Here is a 23,014-nt window from a genome sequence, read left to right on the forward strand (position 1 = left end):
AGCATGTTTGAACTAAAGCCTTTATTGTGAAAGGAATGTAATACTTCCGTCATTTTGTCATGGTGCATTTATTTTTAAACAGAGTTGAAGTGGTTCTTAGCGGAGATGGCCACTAGTTGCAATCAGAACTATGACCAACGTAGTGTTTAAATGCTTAATTGGTAGTAAACAAGGCACAGCGGTTGAGGAGACATCCAAAAATGTAGTTAAAGTTTTTTTTGTTGTTTCTTTTTAAACCGGAAGTTACTATTAGATTTCGTACAATACCTGGTTCTTGTTCGAAGCTATGTTAGCTTTCGAGCTAACCAGACCGAACTGGACTGTTGTTTTCGGATGGAGATATACGCTGTGGATGACTTGAGAAAACACGCCGGAGAGCAGTAAAAGTGCGTATTTTACATTTAAATGGGTTTTTTTTTTTTACATTCAGGAGTCATGCGCGGTGATGTTTAGTAACGTCAGGGGAAGATAGGTTAAGCCACACGATGACCGAATTAATTCCTGTACCTCATTACACACATGGTCGGATTACAAATGTAAAGAACGACGCAGATCAACATTGACGTTATGTTGTGTTTGTTCTTGTGTCGTTGTCGACGCGATTCGATTTCATGCAGAAAGGAGATTTTAAGGCAGTGTCAACATATGGAGTTTATAAGAGACCCAACTATTTTTATACAAGCTATTCAAAATGTCAATTCTCAATAACGTGTCCCCTTAAACTGCTGACTGGCTTTCTGTTTTCTGCCATTACCCAGGATGCTCCACTTGCCATACAGCACCCTGGACCGCGATCGGCCCCTGGTCCAGCTTCCCTTCACAACCTTTCTCACAGGCTTGGTTCTTCTCCCAGTGACTGGCCTTTTTGTGTCCCTCTTCATTTCTATCGTATACCATTTTGAAGAAGCCAACTACACGCACTGTCATGTAAGTCCTGACCAGAGTGGCAAAAGCACTCTGTACCAAAGTAGAAGTAGGCATACGGACACCCGCAACTTTTTTTGCAAAGTTATATCGACGGGCAAGGAAGGATTAGCATTAGAACTCCAACAGCATGTTCGTGATTATTTTTTCCAAAATTTCCCAACCCTGCTTCCCATCACTGGTCCTGTTGTGGTGTTGAGTTTTATTGAACTGTAAGCAGTTGGTTAGTGTGTGTGTCCTCCACCAGGTGTCCAACTACCTCCCATCAATCAGCGCCGCCATCAGCCGCGTGCCGGAGCTGTACATCTGGCGCTTCTGCATCGGGTTGCATTCGGCGCCACGGTTCCTGTTGGCCACCATCTATTTCAATTTCTACCGTGGACGCTTTGCCACCAAGCTTCCGGAGCTGTTCCTGAGTTGGCTAGCGTTTGCATGCAACCTGGCCGAAAACTGCGCCCTGCTGCTTCTAACTTTTGTGGCGTCCACAGAGATTTACAGTGAGTAAAATGCCTTTTCACACTGAACTTGGTCAGTGGGGCTTTTCCTGCTGGTTTAGACAAGCGGTCGACGACCCCTCTGCAAGATGTATCTGTCATTGTTGCGAAAGAAAACCTTGCCTTTGCTCATTTTAAGGAGGAGACAAGCAACGCTCAGAAAGTTTAATCACGACCTTTACGTTAAAATCACTCTGCCACTCCCTCAGCACATACACAATGAATGGGTTAAGTGCAGTGTGAAAATGCCTGAAGATGATTAATCGATAAACAGGATTATTTTTTTTCCCCGTTTTTTTTTTCCCCCCAATTTCCATACTTCAAAGTACATTCCTGTCAATATGTACTTCTTCTACTGACAACCTGGCAGTGAACAGAGAGGATCTAGTTTGCAAAAGCACAGTCAGTGTTTCAGCTTATTTGGCGACTTTTCCAACCCCTCTAAAAATTTTAAGTGTAGAAGATATGAATAATATCTGTTTTTTTCTCTCTGCAGCTGTCCACAAAGGCGGCTTCCTCACGTTCATTGTGAGCTCGCAACTCTACATGCTGATTACATGCAGGTTGTGGTATGTGCTCAAGAGGCAAAATGTTCACAAAGAGGTAAATTCAACTTCAGTTTATGTATTTTGATTTTCTCTTACCAGTGATTGTGTTAGGGAAGCACTGCGTTACTTCAATGCTTTTGTTATGATCCGACATGTTCCCATGTCAGGAGCTGATTTCGTACAGGTGGAAGTTGCGATTGCTTCTGTTCAACCTGAGCTGCTGTGGGGCTGCTGCATACTTCTTTAAACGCCACAACACACACTGCGAGCCTGGAGGTGAGCCTTTATGACTTGGTGGCTTTTTAGGGCTCGGGCGAAGTTCATGGCTCTTTTTTTTCCACATTCACATGCATCTATCTCGCAATATAGTGAGAGCATAGATACAGTGCAGTAAAACCTCCAAAGTGGAACATAACTGTAAAGTGATGATGGTTGACTCACAATTGTGACATTAGATGGAATTTTGGCAAGTCTACATCCTGGTCCATGCTTTTTTTTTTTTGGTTAATGTTTTTTTGACAGTTTTCAAAGAGGAACATGACAAAAAGCACAAGTCCACTTATTGACCTTACGTCCTCTGCTGTCCTCAGTCTACACGCTGTTTGCTCTATTCGAGTACCTGGTGGTGTTATCCAACATGGCCTTCCACTCCACGTCAGTCTTCGACTTCGGTAAAGAATCTGTGATGGTGACCGTACTGCCTGAAGACAAACAATACTGAAAACAACATGACCCACCAAACCGGAATATTCCAACGTCATCTGAATGTCTTCGTTTAGTTTAGTTCCATTTATCTTGCTTTTTTCAGCCAAATTTTATTTTTTTTAAAAGTATTTATCTCAGCTAAAGCAGGATACACATTCCAGCAATCATGCCTTATTTGAGCTTTTCCCCTCCTTTACAGTCAAAGTCAGCAAAGCTCCATTATCGGATGTGTCTGAATGGTTATCCTGTGGCGCGGGGCGTCTTAATGACTGCGTCGCTAGTAAGCTAGGGCCGTCAGTAATTAAAACGCAAAGAGTTGTTTCCCCACTGAATCTGATATGAAATGTCACCATGAAGTATGTCATGCCAAGATAGAATGTATTTTGGGTGTGAAAGGGGCATTCATTTTCATTTGTAAAAACGCTGCCAGTATTTAATCAGACAAGGTCGTTTTTATCACAGCAACAATATGAGCTAAATTTGGCGCTAACGTTAGCCAGCCTGCTAATATGCTGCTTAATGACAGTACACCTTCTGAAACACTGTTTGCAAAAGAGTGCTTTTCCATAGATATGCGTTAGAATTTTTAAAGTAAGAAGTCAGCCAGGTATAGGTGAGAAAATGTAATCCTAGCACTGATTGTTACATGATGTAGACGTTGCTTTTGTTCCTTTGTTGTTTAATGACTTTGTATTTTTTTGGCTGACAGCACAAAGAGGGGCAGATGAGGATAGAGAGAGAGGAAAAAGAGAGAAAGCAAGATGAAGCAGGTGAGAACATGATCAGGTGATTAAGGAGACCATATGAATAAGCATCTTTTGGACCACATTTATTGACGTCTCCAAGACTGCACCATTCAAACTTTAAAATCTGCTTTGGCCCACTGCACATGGCCAGGTTATAGTCTAAGACTACATTTCATGTATTCAGCCCAGAAATTGGGCCAATGGGCTTGTTTGCTTTATGCATTGTTTTGAAGGTGTGGAACTACTTCCTGACTTTACATTTGAATGTATGTTAAAGAGGGAGATAGTTGTACGGAGGCAGGGCGAGGGCAAGAACAGGATGGAGAGGCGAGGGACACGCAGGGTGCAAGACCTGGACTGGAAGAAGCTGGTGAGGAAAAAGGTATTGCTTATTTTAGGGGCAAACTATGTAGAAAAAGCACATTATGTCTCCACTGCATTTCATGGATGTTGGTGTTGCTCAGGAAGAAGAGAAGAGCAAGGGAGAGTTTTGAAGGTGAAAGGTATCAGCAGCCCAGAGAGGTACACAAAGTTTTGGACCGATTTTTCTGCATTGTAAATTTTATGGAAATGTATGTTGATACAATATTGCGCAGTATGCATTTAAATTAGTCCTCACATTTTTAGCATTAATTTCCCACGTTTATCATGCATCGTTTACATTGAAAATCAATGTGTTGAAGCAAAAACAAGAAAGAATAAAATACATTTTTGAGTGAAAATGACCCAAAGGAATGTTCATCCATACGTCCATTCTCTGTACTGCTTATCTTCACGAGTCAAAAGAATTTTAGATACCTCAAATTTCTTGTTATAGTTCAATTCCATTTCATCTTATGTCCATTTTTTCCCTCCCTTGGTTCGCTTTGTTTCAAAACCACACAATTTAGCTCACACTGCCATCTGTTGGCTGAGACATGCAACCGCACAGTGAGTAAAGGTCGCAGACTCTTGGACTTGGAAGCGGGACACCATGAACTGGTTAGCAACCGGTTTTTTGGTGTTAATTAAACGTATCTCATCAATTGCATTTGTAATTTATTTTAAACTTTAAAGAGACTTTGTGGACACCCTGTGTGATGATGAAGTAAACGTTTATTATGATATTATATGGCAGTGTTTGGTCTTTTGACAACAGCTTTATTAGTTTTAAAACTGAATGGCAGACAACTTGACGGCGGCTTGAGAGAAAGAGAAGAGAGAGTCTGTAGTCAGGAAGAGGAAGCGGTTTCCCTCCTCCAAGGAGTCGCCGCGAAGGAAAAGGCGACATCCGGAAACGGAGCAGAATTCACGCCATCTCCAGTTCACTCTTCCTCCCCAAGGGCCTCTGCAGGAAATCGTCCTGTTGTTGTTTGTCATTTTTCACAGTCCAGATAGTCAGAGAAAATATGCCACTTGGAACATTTAATTCCAACTTAAAAATATATTTATTTAATGTATTTTGGGGCACTACTGAAAGACTCATGTGATTGTTCTCTACAAGCATTCACATATATATATATATCATATATTTTTAAACCTTTGCAACACTGGTCAGGAACATATCCAAAAAAAAGCTTTTTGACCGTTCTGATCCCATTTCTGAAGGTGAATAAGATCCTTAAAAAAAAAATCCAAATCACATTTTAAAATATAAAGTCAAGTCTCTCAAGTAGAAATGAGCCCTGTTTTTTTCCAGTCGATGTTTTGGTTCTTAGAGCAGCACACAAGGCCTCTTGGCGACGACGGGCTCTGGGTTGAGGAAGGCCCTGACGGCCTCCGTAAACACATCCTTGATGCCGTCCTGGTTGAGGGCAGAGCACTCCAGGTAGCGCACGGCTTGGATCTGGCGGGCGAGCGCAGCGCCCTGGTGATGAGTGACTGGCGCCTGGTTCTGCTCCTTCAGCTTCCTCTGGGTGTCGCCGTCATTTCGCAGATCGCTCTTGGTGCCCACCAGGAGGATGGGGACCCCGGGACAGTGGTGTAACACCTGAGCGGTGAGACAATGTAAGAAAATCTTAACACTCACCCAGAGCAGGAAATCAAAGACATCGGACTTCTCACCTCAGGGTGCCATTTGTGTTTGACGTTCTCATAGGAGGCCGGGCTTGAGATGGAGAAACAGATGATGAAGACGTTGGTCTGCGGGTAGGACAGCGTCCTAAGGCGGTCATACTCCTCCTGGCCTGCTGTGTCCCACAGGTTAAGGCTGATGATCCTGCTGTCCACTGTCACCTGCATCCACCATGGACACATAGTAAGTACAGTGGGGCTTTGAAATACAAGTTTGATTCGTCCCAGGAAAAAAAAAAACTAAACAAAAAAAACACTATAATACTTTTATCTAGAACAACAACAAGGGCTATGTGTTTGTTATTGCGCTGTTCCATCTGATGTGCTCTTCTTTGTCACTAAGAGGCAGTGTAATACAGTCATACAGGCACAAAGAAAGAATATTACTTCTACTTCTACCGTTAGTCACTCGGTTATAGTAGATGATGCAATGTTAGTAATTTATCGATGAGGATAAAGAATATATGCCTGTGAGTACTGTTACATCGCCTGTCTACATGTGTTGCCCCAATGTTTGTGTTGAGATGCTTAAAGTGTTTTAAAACCGTGGCTCTCAATGGCAACTGTTAGCATGTCTGTTATGTCTTCCATTATGTTAGCTTTCAGCTACCAGGCCATTCTTCAGGCAATGTTGTTTGGTTGTTTTAAATACACAACATAACAGAAGTTTAGTCCATGACTGTGACAGTTAAGCACCTGGCTGCTGTAGTTGTCAAAGACTGTGGGGATGTACTCTTTGGGAAAGGCTCCAGTGGTGTAGGAGATAAGGAGGCAGGTCTTTCCCACGGCGCCATCGCCCACTACCACACACTTGATTGTCTGCATGATCACACCAACCTGCAAAACACACATTCACAAACCAGACTCCTGCTCAGACAGGTGTGCCGCCTTGCTTCCATTCCTCTACTTTCCATACATGGGTATGGACATTTTAAAATCAGGTGAGCGTAGGGACTGAGCCCAACCATGAATAAATAAAGAAACACAAGTGAATGATACCTCCACCTATTGTTTTTTGATATGAACAGTTCAGAACTGTTAACACTGTTTTTACCTTTCAGCCTGATTGGATCCAATTAGTTGTTCAGAGACTCTTTATGTCCCATTGTCAGGCTCCTGAGAAGAGAAAAGAGGAGAGTTTGTGTCAAATAGCTCCTGCATTTGTACGGTACATCTAAAAGTGCTAACATTCTTCGCATTAGGCTAAAAATGCCACTCTCACCTGGGATCTTACTTTATTAATGCTGTAAATTATTCGTTACAAAACAAAGTCATGATGTTTTAAGACATGATGCCAAAATGCTAATGTAGTGGTATTTTGAGATCTAACTGATCCTACTTATTTGTCAATTCCTTATGAGGAAAACACAACAAATTTAGATTTATTTTATTTGGGAGAGGGAGGTGCTCTGTATAACAATTGGAAGCGACGATTATAGCTGTAGAGTCTCATATGATCACATCTGGCTGATATGACAAGTCATCTTGATTCAATAATATCCAGACTGTTTAAGTAACATCGAATGATTCACAAGATAATCATCCATTCCTTATGTAAACTCAACCCACACTTAGACTATGAACTCAATTCAAGTCCTGCACAGCTGCGGAAATAATATTAAGATCCCCGCCGTTAGTTATGCGCATAGTTGCCTTGCAGAAAAAGTGATCATGTTATTCCAGTGGACGTGGTGCCAAAGAATGAAATGCAAACTGTGAGAATGCAGCTCAGCCCAGACTCCTGGGATGTGACCCCACCCTTGGGTGGAGGTCTGCTGAGCTCACTCCTTCTACAAACTTCTCTCTCTCCTTTTGCACTTTGTTTTTAATATAAACATTTTCTTCTGTCATTATTTGACATGATTTTTCATCTCGCCTGATCGCATCTTGCCAAAACCCCATTAACCACACAAAACTCAGCCTCATCAGCCAGTTGAGAGAGAAGATACTGGAAGCTCCCACTGGCCTCCACCCAGCTGGAGAAACTATATCCATGAGGCTGCCAGTGTGCCCTCCCATCCACTCTCTAAGTCATACTCTTACTCACCCCAGAGAATGATGTCCACAAAGGAAAATGTCTTGCTGGAATTAGCCTGTTTTGAGGGTGCGGTTTTGCGTCTTGCAAATGAGCCGCTGTTCACCCTGCCCCATCTACTGTGGGGCCAATTCTGCCTTTTTTTAATTCTACTATATTTTTTATAGCCCTTGTGGTGTGTGATGTTGAGCCTATCCCAGCAGACTTTGGGTGAGATGTGGGTCACACCTCGGACTGGTCACCAGCCAATCACAGGTCAGACTCAGACATACAAAGCAATTGATGAGCACATTCCCACCTATGGGCAACTTGCTGTCAAGACATGTAGATGACTGCGAAAGAAATGTGTCGAAATGGTGTAATGTTGAAACTTAAACGTTAAACTAAAAAAAAGGAAGCTTTTCTTAAGCAAAAAGTTCTTGCGGTCTCATGTTGAAATCAAGACGACACGTTTCAAATGACTGAAATTGCCCCTCATAGAAAAAAAGGTTTCGATTACAATTACAGTAAAAAACGTTATTTTCTAACCCAACAAGTTGTGCACATCGTAGTAGATAATTGTAAAAACAGCAAGCTGTCACTGCCTGACAGAAGAAATGATTGAGCATAAGGGAAGCATTGTGAGTGGGGAAAAAAGAGGAAGAAGAATGAATATCAGTCAAGTCCAGCAGCAATAAGTGGCTGATGAACGAGTTCATTGTGTCAAAACGCAACTGCAAAGTCATATTAAATGATGATAATGATGTATTAGAATGCTGATAAGTGAGCTTTCAGCTTTTACAATGTTTTATTATTGTTAAAGACTGGAATTAATCAACAAAAAACTGTACTCAACTAAGTAATAACATTCAGCTCTTGATATTTATTGATGGGGTTTTGGGACCATTACAAAGTAAGTCCTTCATAGTGTTAATGGATTTAGATGAGCATTGTGAGGAAGTAACAAGAAATGCAACACTTCCTTCTGGTCAGCTGAGCTCTCTATTTTTACCTAATCTCGCTGGCTTTGAGTCTGCTGACCTGTTGAGGAACAACATTTGACGGGAAAATTCTAATATTAGCGCAACATTGCCATTTTTGCACCTACGTCATGTAATTTTGGGGAGTTTTGCAAATAAGCAGAAATCACAAATTTTGTTGGGTGAGAAATTCCCACCCGACAAAATGGCCACAAACATTTGGTATCAATTGTGTGTTGCAATGTGTTGAGACAACAAACATTTACAGTATGTCTTTTTGACAAATACACATTTTAAATGGCAGGAACACTGTTACGTTAAATTATGTACATTAACTAGCTTTTGACTGCCATTTCAGATAGAAAAGCCAACATAGCTAGATTCAGAGGCAGATAAGATAACCAGTTTACTGAAATAGATCAGTTAAGTAACGAGCCAAGATAGCAATAATCATTGTTTCAAATCTGTAAGAAAACTAGCCTGTTAAAATAGATGAACTAAGCAGCGAGACAAGATCACTTTTGAAGCATAAGAAAACTAGCATGCTAAAATAAATGAGCCAAGTAGCAAGTCAAGATATATTATGCTGAAACTAGTTTACGCAAATCGATCAGCTAAGTAGTAGCGAAGGCTGATCAATATAACTAGCTTATTGATACTAAACCTATTGATAAGCTAAAGAGCCATCTCTGGTACTGTGCTTCTGTGTAATTAAAAAACTATCTTGCTAAGATTGATAAGTATCTATCAAAGACAAATTAATAATGTGAGTGAACTAGTTTGCTTAAATAGATGAATAGCTAGCCGTGATAGCTAGATTCGAAAAATAGTCTAACTAGCTAGCTTGGGACACTTGCTTGCTAATATAGATAGACCAATCAGCACGTTAAGATAGATCGGCTGCTACACTTGATGAATGACAAAGTGAAGCATGTCCATTTTGTTCTTATGTTGCTGTGATGTGTTATGCAGCATACTGTATAGTAGTCCACCCGTATAAATAGATGGATATAGTAGAATCCCGATGAACATGTTTTTCAACTGATTTCACATTCCAACTGAAGTTCATGCAAGTGTGCCAAACACGTCAAAGTTTACAGCAGGTCATCTCACAAACAATCGTGCCTCTCATAGACCCTCTGACAATAGAGGAAGTAATGTGTGCTGTGTGAATGTGTGTGTTGAAAGTGAAGCAGGAAGGGTTTGTCCACTGCTACTTCTCATCCACCACCAGTAGCAGCAGCATCTAGAATGAAATATGACTAAGTATTTGTTGATCAATTATTGAAAATAAATTGACCAAATATCACCTTACCAAAATCGGTCGACCGTCGAAACATATCATGGAATAAAATAATACTAATCAAGATAAAATATTCAAATTAAAGGGATTAAAGTGCTGTATTGATCATCAGTATTATTGCAGTACTTCATTCTCAGTGTGTTCCAAGGAGAAAATTTTGTATTTCTTTTGCCATAATACGGTTGAATGAGACTTTACTTTGACATTTTACTGTTTTATTACTCATTTATCTTCTGTGGCTAAATCACCAGGGCAAACGATGCAATCGTGTACTATACTAGTACACGATTGCAATATTGTGTCATAATACCCACCATTTCCATTGTTACCACTGATGTTAGTATGTTAGTATAGTTGTAAGGTTCATAAATGTTACAGCAACTTCTCTGTCATTGCTTTCCTCAAGTTAGGGTTTTCCTGGTTGCTATTCTGAAAAAAAAAAATTAGACACACACACACTTTGAATGAAAAAGTCACTCACCGGTCATCAGTCCTGTTCGATTACACCCGCTCCGTTCAGTTCTGCTCAGTATTTCTGTGCATGTTTGTGTGAGTGTGGATGGGTGGAGCATGAAAGCATCAGCAGGAGGAGGAAGAGGAAGTTTACTGCCCTCCGCTCGGTGTCGTGTATGCGTGCATGTGTGTGTTCTGGTATTCATATCTTGTGTGAGGAACTTCAGCGGTCCAGTGCGGGCCTCAGGACTCTCGTCCCTTGTCACTTGGTGTTGGAAAACAAAGAATTCGATAGTCATGCAAAAGGATTGTACGAAAAAGTTAAATACAACTGAACTGTACTTTGCTAGTGATGCTTTTGTGTGTCACTAGAGAGTACCTGTGTGTCATTAGTAGACTACAGTATATCAATTCATGTTGTTATCATCCTCATCTGGGACTCTTATACGTGTGCACTTACATTTGTTTGAATAAGCTGAACTGCTGTTAAATTATCTCAAAACGAAAAGGCTATTTTTCTCAAGTTCTTGTTTCTCTTTGAAAAAAAAATAGAATAGTATTGTTTATTTATTTATTACTGTTTACTTGTTGGTTTCCCTCTGTGGCTGGATTTGCAAGTCCTGTCTTTGACCATTAGGGGGCAAACCTTGGCTGCTAAATTATTTGGATGATGCCTTCCTGTCCTTGTAGCCGTCGGAAATGAGAGAACCCGGTAACAAACGGGGAAAGGGGATTTAAAAAAATTTTAGGCATGGCTTTTGCAGTTTGGACAAAAAGTCATCTTTTTGTTACAGGAAAAACAACTACATATCTTTCCCATTCATATATGAAAAAAAAGTAGTGTTGTATATTTCAGGGAAGAAAGTTGCAGATATTTGAGGGCAAAAAAAAAATGCACACTTTCAAGAAACTAAGTCATGTGCGTTTCATGGGGAGGGTGGGGGAGCAGTTATATTTTCATGACAAACAGTTGTAATCTTGTGACAGCAAATAAATTCTGTTATTCAGATGAAAATATAAATACTGTGAGAACAGTGCCATAATTGTTTTGGATCAAAAAGTTAGAACACTGTGACAATGTTTTCTGTCACACAATGTCATACAATAATTACTTTATAGCTAATGAGTCAGAATATTGTGAGGACAAGATCTTTTTTTTAATACAATTACCTTGTGAGAATATAGCAAATTTCTAACAATGTGCACCAGTAAACCTGTAAAATTCAATCACAGCTTAAATAATTAAGATGAAATTTGCTTGTGGAGGCTCTCAGTCGTACAGGAAAGTTCCATCGTAGAAAGGGTTCTGTCAGTCGTCATCTGTACCTGTGGGTAAAAAACAAAAAAAACAAAAAACAAAAAAAGCAAAAAAGGACGTTTCGCTTCTCTCACAGAAGCTTCGTCAGCGGTAGACAACCCTGAAGTCTCCGTGAAGACTCCGGGAAGTTGCTCTGCGCTAAAAAGCTGAGCGTGGCCTGTTTGAGGACTGGGTGGGGATGGTTAGTCACGCCCCTATTGGTTTATTAGAGGCCCATTGGTTTCTAAATTCCCTATCATTGGGTCTTGATTAGGCCTATTGTTTGGGCTTTTTTTGTTTTTTACCCACAGGTACAGATGACGACTGACAGAACCCTTTCTACGATAAGATGAAATTTACAAACAAAATTGTAATGAGCATGAAACAAAATCACGTCGAAACATTTTTTGCAGAGGGTTCCTGAAGGCAGCACAGGCGGATCTCAGCTTTTTTTTTTTCCTCCTCACCAGCTGTTTCAGTTTGACTCTGCCGAAGAAGCCAGTGTGATCATCACCAGTGCCTCTTTGTTGATGATTTCCCCTTGTTTTCCACTTATTCGGACCTGATCTGACGGCCCCCCGATGGATTAGAGAGGAGGCCACGCTGCACATGTGAGTGATGACTTGAGTTTGAAGGAATTTGTGGGCACATTTAATAAGGAATGTTGAGGTGAAGCTGAACAGCTTGCTGATGTCTGACCTCCAGCGCAAACTCTTTTTATGAGGAAATGGAAGATGTTGATGTTTGGGGAGGGGTTCTTTTGCACCAAATCAGTTTACATAAGTCTCGTGATACGCATGTCTTATGGTTTAGTGCAAATTCATCCAGTTTTTAAATAGCTCTCTTTTGTATATTTTAGTTCTTTTTGAACCACAGTGCGATTGTATTTGTGGTGTGATATTCCTTTTCATTTAAGCAGATGTTCTAACCATGTCCCGTCCCGTCCTGTCTGTCATCCCCAGACATGGCACGTGTGTGTTTGTGGCTGCTGTGTGTCCTGAGTGTCCGGGTGGGCAAGAGCGACCATTCCCACCTGGACCAGCAGCATCACCATTCAGGAACAGCCTCAGGTAGGGAACAAAGCTCCGTATGTGTGGAAAATGTGTGTGTGCATTTACGTAGGATCTCACTATTATTCCGCCAGGATCCATGATGTGCAAAGTACGACTCAGTTCTTTAATCCTGCCCACCCAAGCATCGACATTTAGAGTCCTGTGACATACCGTAACAACATAAATCATTTGAAAAAAAAAAGAATGAAACATTTTTTACATATTTATTTGCTTCACTTCGATTGGACATTGTGCTGCTCCTTCTGGTGTGAGTGCCTTCACCACCTGGGGACAGTGTAATGCAGACATGAAGATAGGCTCCAGCACACCCACGACCCTCGTGAGGATAAGCGGTTTGGATAATGGATGGATGGAGGTGGAAGGATCTGGTCAAAACTCCTCAGTAACCAGCAGTGATCTTAGTCATTCATATCAGAGGATAAAGAATACATGCCCTTCAACATTGTTATTGGGTTTCCCATTTTGTGTTAGTAATAAGCCAGTAGACTTTAGAGCAAAGTTAGGTGGTTATTTGAAATACACAATATGTAATTATTATTATTATTTTTATTTTTAGTGTGACAGTAAACTTTAACTGGGAGAGACAATTAAGAGCCTCAAGCCTTTGATGTTTGCTATCTGCCAGACTGTGGCTTTGTTGTGAGTTGAGATGAGTTCACTTGCACTACACAGTTTTCGTATTTAAAAATTTTGCTTGCAAATCAAAAAAAAAAAAATGGGAGTGCTCACTTGGTAACTAGATCAAGGAGATTAAGCACTCACGATTCTTGCACAATACTTTGTTGACACACCTTTGTCAGCAGTTAAAGCCTCAAGTCATTTTGAATGTAATGCCACAACTTTTGGTACACCTGTCCTTTGTACACTTTTGAACGTTATTCTGCTAAAAAAAAAAAAAAAAAAAAGTCGGTGTTGCACATACACCCTGCGGAGCGCCATATAAAGATTCAGATGGAAAGGAAATCATTTACATATGACGACGGCGTGACATGGATGTGTAGAGGCGATAGCTCGCGGTTCACATCTCACCACAGCTTCCGTACAGCGTCACAGGAAGCAAATGTGAGAAATAGATTCTTCCTTAAGTCTTTGTGTTATTCGTGTCTTTGATCGCTCTTGCACATTTTGTACTAAGCACTACTAAGAAAACTTTACTTCTTAGCCGTCCCAATGATGCTATTGAGTGAATGTAATTCGATCGGTGCCAGTTTTTTTTGTTTTCATTCTTGATGAATTTGAGTTCAGTACAATTCAGTAGTTGCAGAGTAGCCTATCATGTCTGCGTCATAATTTTGAAGTTTAGGGCTTCGGGATAGTGTGCGTGCGTGCGTGCGTGCGTGCGTGTGTGCGTGCGTGTGTGTGTGTGTGTACATTCGATATGGTGATTTACAGTAGTACTTATCTATGTTTATAATTTCATCCGTACCTTTGGATAAAAAGCGAAGTGTGGAGAGTCAATGTGGAGTCTACGAAGGGGGCGATCATTGTCAAGAGCCTCTTAAATTCCCATATTGTCTCCTTTATCTCTCATCTATTTCGTTTCTTGTTGTTATGATAAAATAACTACAGCGGCACTCTGCTTCTTTCTTGACATTCACGTCAAGTTGTTTATTGTTCAATGTTGGTTTCATAATTTGCAGTTGTGCGGTGTATTTTATTTTATTTTTTTCGAAATTGTGCAGTTCAGTGGCTTTCGGCCACGGCACTCGGTGGGTACTATAGAAAATGGAATGGAATGGTTGGAAATTTGCAAAATTTTAAACAAAAATTGAGTCTGAGCCAAGTCTTAATTTTGCGAGTAAAATATCAAAGTATGTTAGACGGACACCGACTTTGATTTGACCTTCCTGCTGCTTCTTTATTTTTATCCTCCCAGCTGTTGACGTTAATCCTATAACGCAGCGCCGGTGTCACTTCACCTCTGTGTCTCACTTTATCTCAGGGCACCCCCCACTTTATTTATTTATTTGTTTGTTTGTGTTGTACAAGGGTTCCAGTTGACTGAGGGTCAATTTAATGGACAGTGTTGATGACCGCAGAGAGCTTTTCCAGCGCCCCAAACAAAACAACATATATGTGTGTGTATATATATATATATATATATATATATATATATAAAACATGAATAAATGCTACCCTCAAAGAGACACCCCACTTTTCTTCAACCGACTTCAAGTCATAGACTCTATTGTTCACAAACTAACATTAACTCTGTTGCTAACCAAAACAGCAGCACATAAATAGTCTTTCGGTTGGGTTAAAGTGTGTCATTTGATACGATGTCATGAATGCGTTCCCTACATAGTATTAAAGATGAACAGTTCAGCGTAGACATAACCATATACAGCCTAAACCAAATTTTAAGCTTAATTAATTTACTTCAGCGAGAAAAATCAAGTAAGTTGGAGCAGTCAGAGGTCAAAGCACCAATGTGCTTCTTTGACAAAAATCACGGGTATACTACTAACCAGGGGCTTTAAGAGCCGTCTTGTGGATGAGTTTCACAAAAACAACAACAACACAAAGAGCTGAATTCATGTATAGAGAACTGTGACAAGGCAGGGACTCTGTGTACAAGAATCCATGTATTTCCCCAGTGAGCAGCAAAAGTAATTTATACGCTTTATAAATAAATGGACTCTCGCAAGATTGGCTGGTGTGCGTGTCTGCGCTTCACTTGGAAAAGGTACCTGATGATTTACAGTCTGTTTAAGTTAGTCGTCCCCAGCTTCCCAGATGAATCCTAATGACTTCAAATCTGGACAAAGTGTGTTTGCGTTGTAGTTTCTATTATGGATTGTGAGCTCATGCAACCACACACACACACAGACGCGCGTACACACAGCCGAGTGATCATCCAGATACTCTCTCAAGAGGCTCAAATGACCAAATGTAGGCATAAAGTTCCTGCTGAGATGTGTCTGACTCAACTTAGTTGTCGTGGCGACCAAGCCAATGGAAGCCATGAGGTTGTCTGGATGCTAACGGCTAACTTTTTTCACTGTTACATCTGCAACAAAAAATCTAACTTTTTTTTTTTGTTGTTTATTCACCAGCAACTTTTTTTGGTACCCTGAGCTAACGTAAGGGGATTCTAATGGGTACAGGGAACATAGAGCCAAAACAAAACCATTCAGACTCATATTTTTCTGTGAATCTAACCTTCCAACTGTGGCAAAATGTATTAATCACTCGTGTGTTGTGGTGCCATAAATCAAAAATAGTTTCAATGAAAAGAAATTGAGCATTATTGTTCTTGTAAATTGGATTTTTTAAAACCACTCCTATTTTGGGTGTCATTATTGTGTTTACTAAATATTACAATGCCATTTATTTATCACAGTTTAATCTTTCAAATGCACCAAACGAGGTCAAGACCGCAACAGATCACTGATTGTGCACCAAAAATGTAAGGAAAAGCCTACTGGATCTTCTGACCTCTAGTGGGGCTATCCAGGGGCACTTAAAATGGTGGTAGGTGTGTGCTTAGTCACATTTAAAATGAGTTTGAACATGATTGTTTAGTTCTGGACACAGCGACATCGCCACGCCGAAGAGGGTGTGGACACACCTGCAACCTCCTATATGCAGGATTGAAATTTGAACCGGTCTTAGACTTGAGCTAATTTCATAGTGTGCTGCAAACATGGTGTGCCGTACTGTAGATCTGTGCGCAATGGATCAGCAGCTGTGCGAGGACGAAAATGCCTTGTTGAGTTTCGAGGCCATCTGCAGCATCCACAAACAAATGGACGATGACGCCGACGGCAAGGTGGACGCGGACGAAACGGACGGGGTGATGCACACGCAAAAAAAATTTAATTGAAAAGCCACTTGTGGCATCTTGGCTGAAGTCTTGACTCTTGTTTCGATTTTTTTTTCTCAGTTTCTGCGAGAGGATCTCAAGTATCACGACCCAAAAGCCAAGCACAGCAGCTTCCACCGTGCAGACCTGCACATTAGCGTCGAGGACATGTGGGATGCCTGGAAGAACTCAGAGGGTGAGTCCATTAAAAGGGGAGAGGGAAAGGAGGCGGTTGTCCTGACTGGAATGATCACATTTACAGTAGTTTTAACAGCTCTGTTGTAGATGCACAAAAAGGAAGTGTGATCATTTTTACTCCGATGATTGTCTGCAGTACAGTGGCCAATTTGGCCTATAAACTATTCCAGAAACGTAAGCAGTGCTGTTGACGCAGAGTAGCCATGCAATGTACTGTTGTATGTGTTCAGTGTATAACTGGACAGGTGAGCAGGTGGAGGAGTGGCTGCAGCTCAGCGTGGAGCTCCCCCAGTACGCCGAAACCTTCCGAAAACATGGACTGGACGGCAAGGCCTTACCAAGGTACCGCTCACCTGTACGTGTCACGCTCGGTCTGTGAGGGCACGTTGATCAAGCTTGAGGGCTCGTCGTTGCCTTTGTGACCTCATCCCTTTCTCCATCAGGCTGGCGGTGAAGAACACGACCCTGACCGGATTGGTGTTGAAAATTTTAGAGCGTAGTCACGCTCAGAAGCTTCAGCTAAAGGCACTGGATACTGTGCTGTTTGGACCACCGCCAGGTATGCTTAACACTTCCTGTTTAGCCAAACATCACATTACAATGGCACGTGGTAGAGCGCAGACCTCAGCCCAGGCCAGGCAATTGTTAACATGATGCCCTTGGGGGGGACTCTTACACTCCAAATCTGAGGGTAGCAGTCTTTTGTACGTTGTAAAAAGTGGTCTACAGCAGTAGTCTCCAACCAGGGACCGGTTCTTGCAAGTATAGATTTTTGGGGGAGGTGCAAAAGTTGCTGTACACTTTCTTTTTTCTGTTTCTGCTACTACCACAGCTGATAAAAACACTCAATTCCGTAGACCATTCATGCAAAGACAGTAAAAGTTGCACTGGAACTCCGCATCGGCAACAGCTTGATTTATCGGATCCTTAGGACCACGACGGCACTAGTGAGAGATGGAACTCGTCATAAACGGAGCAACCGCTCTGTGTAGTTCTTAAAAACGAACAAACTAATAAACACTCAGAGGTTCGTATAAAACTAAAGAACAGGTTTATGGTGCATTCGGGGTTTACACTGATAAAGAAATCCTCTTTTTAGCAGACAATCCATCACTCCATGACATACTCCCCCCATCTATTACTGTCTGTTTATATAACCCTGTGTGTACGTGTTTATTTTTTGTTTTTTGGGGGTTTTTCTTGTGTGAAAGTAGGCCGTCAGAACCGGTGGAAGGACCTTGTTCTGGGCGTGTCCATTATCGCGGCGCTGGGCGGCTGCTGGTTTGCTTATGTCCAGACGAGGCGGTCCAGGGACGACCTGGGCAAGTTGATGAAGGACTTGGAGGGTCTTCAGAGGGCAGAGCAGAGCCTGTTGGACATGCAGGAGAAGTGAGTTTAAAAAAAATTAAATAAAAAATCGACCGAGGGTACTGACTTAAGGGTGCTCACAAATCTGAGTGTGTGTGAGTGTGGAGACGAGCGGTGAAGACGATTCCAGTTTAAACTCCTTTTAAGGACAAAGAGAGACGAGGGGCTCGCTTTACAGTCTGCCCTATGCCCGCATACACACACACACACACACACACACACACACAATGGGATTAATGCTACAGACTCCTTCTAATTGTTCCGTCACAGTGACGTTCTATTGTCGTATATTCAGCTGCTCGACTGATCCAGTGTCAATCATTTAGACTTAAACAGGTGGTAATGTGCCCATGACACAGTTCCCTCTCGCATGCGTGCGTGCGTGCGTGCGTATGTGAATGCGTGCACATGAGTGTGTGCATATAGGTGTTGTGATCTCTCACTCGCACCCACGCACGCGCACACACACACACACACACACACACACACACGTTTGACTTGCTTCTTCATGTCACAGTGGGGTCACAGCGCCACCTGCTGTGTATACAGGTATATGTATATACATAATATATACAGAGCTTTACAGTATGTCGATATATGTATTGTTTAAATGCATTTATATATGTATGTTTTTATTCTTCATGTCACAGTGAGGTCACAGCGCCACCTGCTGTGTATACAGGTATATGTATACCTGTATACACAATGTATATAGAGCTTTACAGTATGTCAATATACATATTGTTTAAATGCATTTATATATGTATGTTTTTATATGTATTGTATGTATGTATGTCTATGTTCACTATTTACACTCCCCTATTTTTTTGATTCCTCACCATCTGATTGATCACTCATGTTTTAATTTACAGTCATACTTCACTATACGTGTATTTATAATTTCACATGTACTGCACCCGTGGCTAGAAAGTAAAGCGTGAATTGTTCACTATTTACAGACTCACCTATTCTTTTTTTTGATTCCTCACCATTATTTGATTTATCACTCAGGTTGTAATTTACAATCATACTTCACTATATGTGTATTTATAATTTCATATGTACTGCACCCGTGGCTAGAAAGTAAAGCGTGAAGAGTCCCTGTCTCTGAAATGCACAGGTGCAGTCACAAAATGGGATCGTTGCCAACAGCCTCTCAAAATATCCACATTTATTGCTGCCCGTTTCCTCTTTGTGGCACTCTTTCTTCCTTGACAATCGTGCCATGTTTTTGTAGTTCAGTAAAAGACGGTACGGCACAATATGTGGAGCCTCAAAACCCGACACAGAGTGAGATTTTCATGCAACATACCGCACATCTATAGTTGGACGGAAGGCATCATAGTGCGTTTTACTGTATTTCGATGCCTTGTTAATGTGACTAACATAACTGATGATTGTTGTTGTGAGGCTGCAAAAGGCCCGGGAGGATCAGCGCTGTGTTCAGGTGGAGAAAGTGAAGGTGGAGGAGGAGCTGAGGAATGAGATCAACACGGCCAAGCAGGAAGCCCAGCGTCTCCGAGATCTCCGCCAGGGGACCGAGAACGAGAGAAGCCGTCAGAAGTATGCCGAGGAAGAGCTGGAGCAGGTCGAGGACAGCGAACGTACCGCGGCTCGGTACTTAGATGCGAGTCACGCGAGGAAAATTTTCAGTCTGAAGCCCCGTGCCCGCAGGTGAGGATGGCGCTGAAAAAGGCCGAGAGGGAGCTGGAATCGCGGGCTCACTGGTCGCCGCCGGACCTGCTGCAGACGTGGCTGCAGCTGAAACACGAGATAGAAGTTCAGTACTACAACATCAAGAAGCAAAGTGCCGAGAGGCAGCTGCTGCAAGCAAGAGAGGGAGTGAGTAGATGAGCACTCGAGGTCAGTGGTCCCCAACCACCAGTTGGTACTGGACCTCAAAAATATATTTAAAACTCATTCAGTACCAGCCAATTTTAGACCAAGTCTGAAAAGACGTTTAAAAACGTCTTTGGGAGTGGATGAGTTAAAAAGTAAATAAATAAATCGTTGCACTGCATATGGGATATGTCCCGAACGGGAATGTATGATATTACCCCCCACCGTGACCATAATGACGGTGGTTTTGTGGTTATTTCAGGCCGAGAAGATCAAGAAGAAGAGGAGTTCTCTATTTGGGACATTTCATGTGGCTCACAGCTCCTCGTTAGATGACGTCGACCACAAAATCCTTTCTGCCAAGTTAGTGCCATTTGACCGATGGAACGCACATTGTCGAAATGTCACGAGAAAAAGTATCTGTCAAAATGTTTAAAAACAATCACCTGTCAAGTCACGCTTTCCTCAAAACTACATCCCGATGGATCCTCCAGACAAGCCCTGGCCGATGTGACGGCTGCGCTGCGAGAGAAGCTGCACCGCTGGCAGAATATCGAGTCCCTGACGGGTTTCTGTCTGGTCACTAATCCGGGCCTCGGGGCACTGGCGGCCGCTCTTAATTTGGACCCGTCCTTCCTGGGCTTGCGACCGGCAACGCCGCAGCACCTCCTCCTGTCGGACGACCTGGATGACATGGACGAGGACATCTTGTCACCGGGGACGCTCAAATGTGAGTTGAGTTTTCACGTTGATCTCTCAAGTGTGCAATCACTCTACATTGATTTCAGAACGTTGATGAGCTCTGCACTCTGTAAATATTGACTTATTTCTATCCAGCCGTTGATTTTCTTATTAGCTTCTCCTCACGAGGGCCGCGAGCGTGCCGGAGCCTATCCCAGCTGTCTTCCGGCTGTAGGCGGGGTACACGTTACAGCACTTCATAAGGCTGGATGGGCACTTCTTGGTCACAAAAATTTCGAACCAAACACTGAAACTGAAAGAGTCTGCATTAAAAACACTTGACGATACCTGACAGTCTGTTCTTGATCAGTGCCAGTCGAGCCGAGCCGTGCCAAGCCGAGTCGGTACCGAGCAGTGGAAAAGTAGCACAGAATTCCCTGTCCCTCGTTCTCCTATTGGCTGTCTCCCTCTTAGCATCTTTCTCCCGATTGGCTGCCTCCAGATGCAGCCTGGCAGATGGACCGACGAGTGAGCGACCTCTGGCCACTGAGCACCATAGCGGACAACCAATCACCGTGGAAGCTCTCTGGTTGGCCCCTTCCCCTCTCCACCATCAACACATCCTTTTCGCAATCTGCATTTTAACGGGGCTATTTTGTCCTTTACATGCACTGCTCATAACAAGTTTGAGATATTGGACTTTGGGGTTGAAACTTCAGGGTGAACCGAGAATGAGAATTTCATTTGACCTTCCCTCCTTTTTGTGAGTAAGATATAAATGACTCTTGTATTTCCCCAGCTCAGAGTCTGATGCCCCAGCAGCAAAGGATGGGAGACTCCACTATGATGTTCAGCTCTCAGAGGTTGGTAGACGGAAATGTCCCCCGTCAACAGGAAGGGTGCGGCCCAATTAACAGCCCTCCCGGGGGCCACGCGCGGCAGACACGCAGCCACTCCATCGGCCAGCTGGAATTCCTCTCCGGGCCCGCGCCGACTCTCTCCTCCTCGCTCTCTCACCCTTCCGTCTACCCGGTCTCGCTTCCTCACTCCACTCTTTTCTCACTCTGTCGCCACCCTCTTCCTCCTCTACTATCCAAACGGTCCACTTCCTACATTGAGGGAACGGCTCGCTTTTCTTCTCTGCTCATCCACTCGACTACGGCGACGGCAAACCGGAGGCGGCGCTGTCGCTCCGTCAGCTCGGGGTACCTCGCTCTGCAAGGCCCTTTTTCCCAAAACTTACTGTGATGTCCTGTTTTTGCGTAATACCAAAGTAGCGTTGCCATGTTGTGCCTTTGACTATAATCTCCCTGCAACTCTTAGAGGAAACGTAAATGATTGCTTCTTAACTATATAATCGCCCGTCACGGTCAGATCAGAGTATCGTGGAACCTCTGAAACAGAAGGCCCCAAAAGTGGTATGATTAGTTCGTTTTTAGTTTAGTTGTTTTGTTTTTTTGGGGGGTGGGGGTATATAAAGTCAAAAATTGCATTTTTTTTTTAATCAGAGATGAGAGTAAGCATTTCTAGAGGTTTAGTGCTGATTCTGAATCCGCCCGTTTTGTTTTCCCTCTGATGCATCAGGTTTTAAAAAAAGATTGCACATCAACCAGCATCACAGAAGGGCTTGTGTTCAACTTGAGAAGTTCCACCGTACTTTGTCTCCAGGCGACGACTACCTTCAAGACCGATCACGTTATTCGCACTCAAAGGCTAATGATCTCTAATACCAAATTTGTTAAGCATGTGTTAAGTGAGCTCAGTGATTTGTTTTATCCAGTCTGTGTTTAAACATCAACATGCTTTCGTGTCATTATTTGTTAAGCATGTAGTTCAGATTATCATTGCAGTGCAGGCCCAAAGGCCCAATTCCGATTTAATACCTGGATCCAGTTTTGGGGGATGACGCATATTCCAATGGTCCCCCTTGAGAGCAAAGCAAATCGGAATTGTATCTTTTGAACCGTGCAGTGTAAATATACCGATGATATCATACGATTAAAATGAGGTGTTAATGCTCTCTTCCCAACTTTTCCTTTTCCCCCTCAGGGACATTATGGATCGCTCCGACTCGGAATCCCCCCTGCCACACTCTCACAGCGAATCACGAAGCCCGTACGGCTCCAAGACCCTCTTCTTGTCCAATAGGCTTCAGCCCCTGCAAGGTCAGAGTCCCAGGATGAGAGGAGGAGGAGGAGGAGTAGGAGGAGGCCTGGAGAAGAGCTCAAGCCTCGGGGAGCTGAGGGGCACCTCCGCCGCCGTCCTCGCCTCCTCCTGCTCCACTCGATCGCTGTGCATCTCGGCCGACACCGCCGACAGCCCCGTCCTCTTCTCGGCCGTCCACACGCCCCCGAGGTGGAGCCCCGTGGAGGACGGACGCGAGGAGGGCGAGGCGTCGGGGGGCGGCCGTCGCAGAAACGCCTTCAATAAAATCTTCAAGAAGAAGAAATGACATCACTGAAGGCAGACTGTTCACAAACTCTCACTCTCTACTCAGTGGTGGCAAAACTGTACCTTCACAAAACTTCCCCCCC

The 23,014-nt window shown here is 42.8% G+C and overlaps 3 protein-coding genes across 12 annotated transcripts; 2 read left to right on the plus strand and 1 right to left on the minus strand.

The window, feature by feature from the left end:
- The first annotated feature begins 60 nt into the window (after positions 1 to 60).
- Positions 61 to 13,485, plus strand: pgap2 (post-GPI attachment to proteins 2). 7 transcript variants are annotated; one of them, XR_002167523.1, is made up of 8 exons: positions 61 to 386; positions 759 to 927; positions 1,172 to 1,421; positions 1,915 to 2,021; positions 2,134 to 2,242; positions 3,381 to 3,441; positions 3,695 to 3,787; positions 3,882 to 4,152. XR_002167523.1 is itself a non-coding variant. In XM_019864256.1 (7 exons), exons 2-6 carry the CDS (start codon positions 760 to 762, stop codon positions 3,434 to 3,436), a joined length of 690 nt encoding a protein of 229 aa, XP_019719815.1. In that variant the 5' UTR covers positions 61 to 386; position 759; the 3' UTR covers positions 3,437 to 3,441; positions 3,695 to 4,152. The 7 variants fall into 7 exon arrangements, 4 of the variants coding, with proteins under 4 accessions (XP_019719815.1, XP_019719814.1, XP_019719816.1 ...); XM_019864256.1 differs by having other exon boundaries at positions 3,695 to 4,152; XR_002167522.1 differs by lacking the exons at positions 3,381 to 3,441; positions 3,695 to 3,787; positions 3,882 to 4,152 and adding exons at positions 2,557 to 2,742; positions 13,468 to 13,485 and having other exon boundaries at positions 63 to 386.
- On the minus strand, positions 4,493 to 10,361 carry rhogb (ras homolog family member Gb). The gene is made up of 5 exons (XM_019864266.1): positions 10,248 to 10,361; positions 6,524 to 6,585; positions 6,166 to 6,306; positions 5,461 to 5,631; positions 4,493 to 5,386 (listed from the first exon to the last, which is right to left on the minus strand). Exons 3-5 carry the CDS (start codon positions 6,292 to 6,294, stop codon positions 5,111 to 5,113), a joined length of 576 nt encoding a protein of 191 aa, XP_019719825.1. The 5' UTR covers positions 6,295 to 6,306; positions 6,524 to 6,585; positions 10,248 to 10,361; the 3' UTR covers positions 4,493 to 5,110.
- LOC109512423 (stromal interaction molecule 1-like) lies at positions 11,987 to 23,014 on the plus strand. Of its 4 annotated transcripts, none has more exons than XM_019864181.1 (14): positions 11,987 to 12,127; positions 12,473 to 12,586; positions 16,255 to 16,385; positions 16,476 to 16,590; positions 16,823 to 16,934; positions 17,036 to 17,151; positions 17,804 to 17,981; positions 19,371 to 19,548; positions 19,635 to 19,802; positions 20,062 to 20,162; positions 20,294 to 20,529; positions 20,983 to 21,069; positions 21,280 to 21,343; positions 22,530 to 23,014. In XM_019864181.1, the coding sequence occupies exons 2-14, from the start codon at positions 12,481 to 12,483 to the stop codon at positions 22,930 to 22,932; spliced, it is 1,995 nt and encodes a 664-aa protein (XP_019719740.1). In that variant the 5' UTR covers positions 11,987 to 12,127; positions 12,473 to 12,480; the 3' UTR covers positions 22,933 to 23,014. The 4 variants fall into 4 exon arrangements, with proteins under 4 accessions (XP_019719740.1, XP_019719738.1, XP_019719741.1 ...); XM_019864179.1 differs by having other exon boundaries at positions 12,479 to 12,586; XM_019864182.1 differs by having other exon boundaries at positions 12,479 to 12,586; positions 17,807 to 17,981.

Source organism: Hippocampus comes, unplaced genomic scaffold (genome assembly GCF_001891065.2).
Source record: "Hippocampus comes isolate QL1 unplaced genomic scaffold, H_comes_QL1_v1.1 scaffold57, whole genome shotgun sequence".
Taxonomy (NCBI): Eukaryota; Metazoa; Chordata; class Actinopteri; order Syngnathiformes; family Syngnathidae; genus Hippocampus; species Hippocampus comes.

Coding starts and splice junctions, on each gene's coding strand:
- pgap2 (XM_019864254.1), top strand. CDS start 760: ATGCTCCACTTGCCATACAGCACCCTGGACCGCGATCGGCCCCTGGTC. Junction 928..1,171: donor CCAACTACACGCACTGTCAT/GTAAGTCCTGAC, acceptor GTCCTCCACCAG/GTGTCCAACTACCTCCCATC. Junction 2,243..2,556: donor CACACACTGCGAGCCTGGAG/GTGAGCCTTTAT, acceptor TGCTGTCCTCAG/TCTACACGCTGTTTGCTCTA.
- rhogb (XM_019864266.1), bottom strand. CDS start 6,294: ATGCAGACAATCAAGTGTGTGGTAGTGGGCGATGGCGCCGTGGGAAAG. Junction 5,632..6,165: donor TTGACAACTACAGCAGCCAG/GTGCTTAACTGT, acceptor TGGTGGATGCAG/GTGACAGTGGACAGCAGGAT. Junction 5,387..5,460: donor AACACAAATGGCACCCTGAG/GTGAGAAGTCCG, acceptor CTCACCGCTCAG/GTGTTACACCACTGTCCCGG.
- LOC109512423 (XM_019864181.1), top strand. CDS start 12,481: ATGGCACGTGTGTGTTTGTGGCTGCTGTGTGTCCTGAGTGTCCGGGTG. Junction 12,587..16,254: donor CCATTCAGGAACAGCCTCAG/GTAGGGAACAAA, acceptor GCCGTACTGTAG/ATCTGTGCGCAATGGATCAG. Junction 17,982..19,370: donor CTGTTGGACATGCAGGAGAA/GTGAGTTTAAAA, acceptor TGTTGTTGTGAG/GCTGCAAAAGGCCCGGGAGG.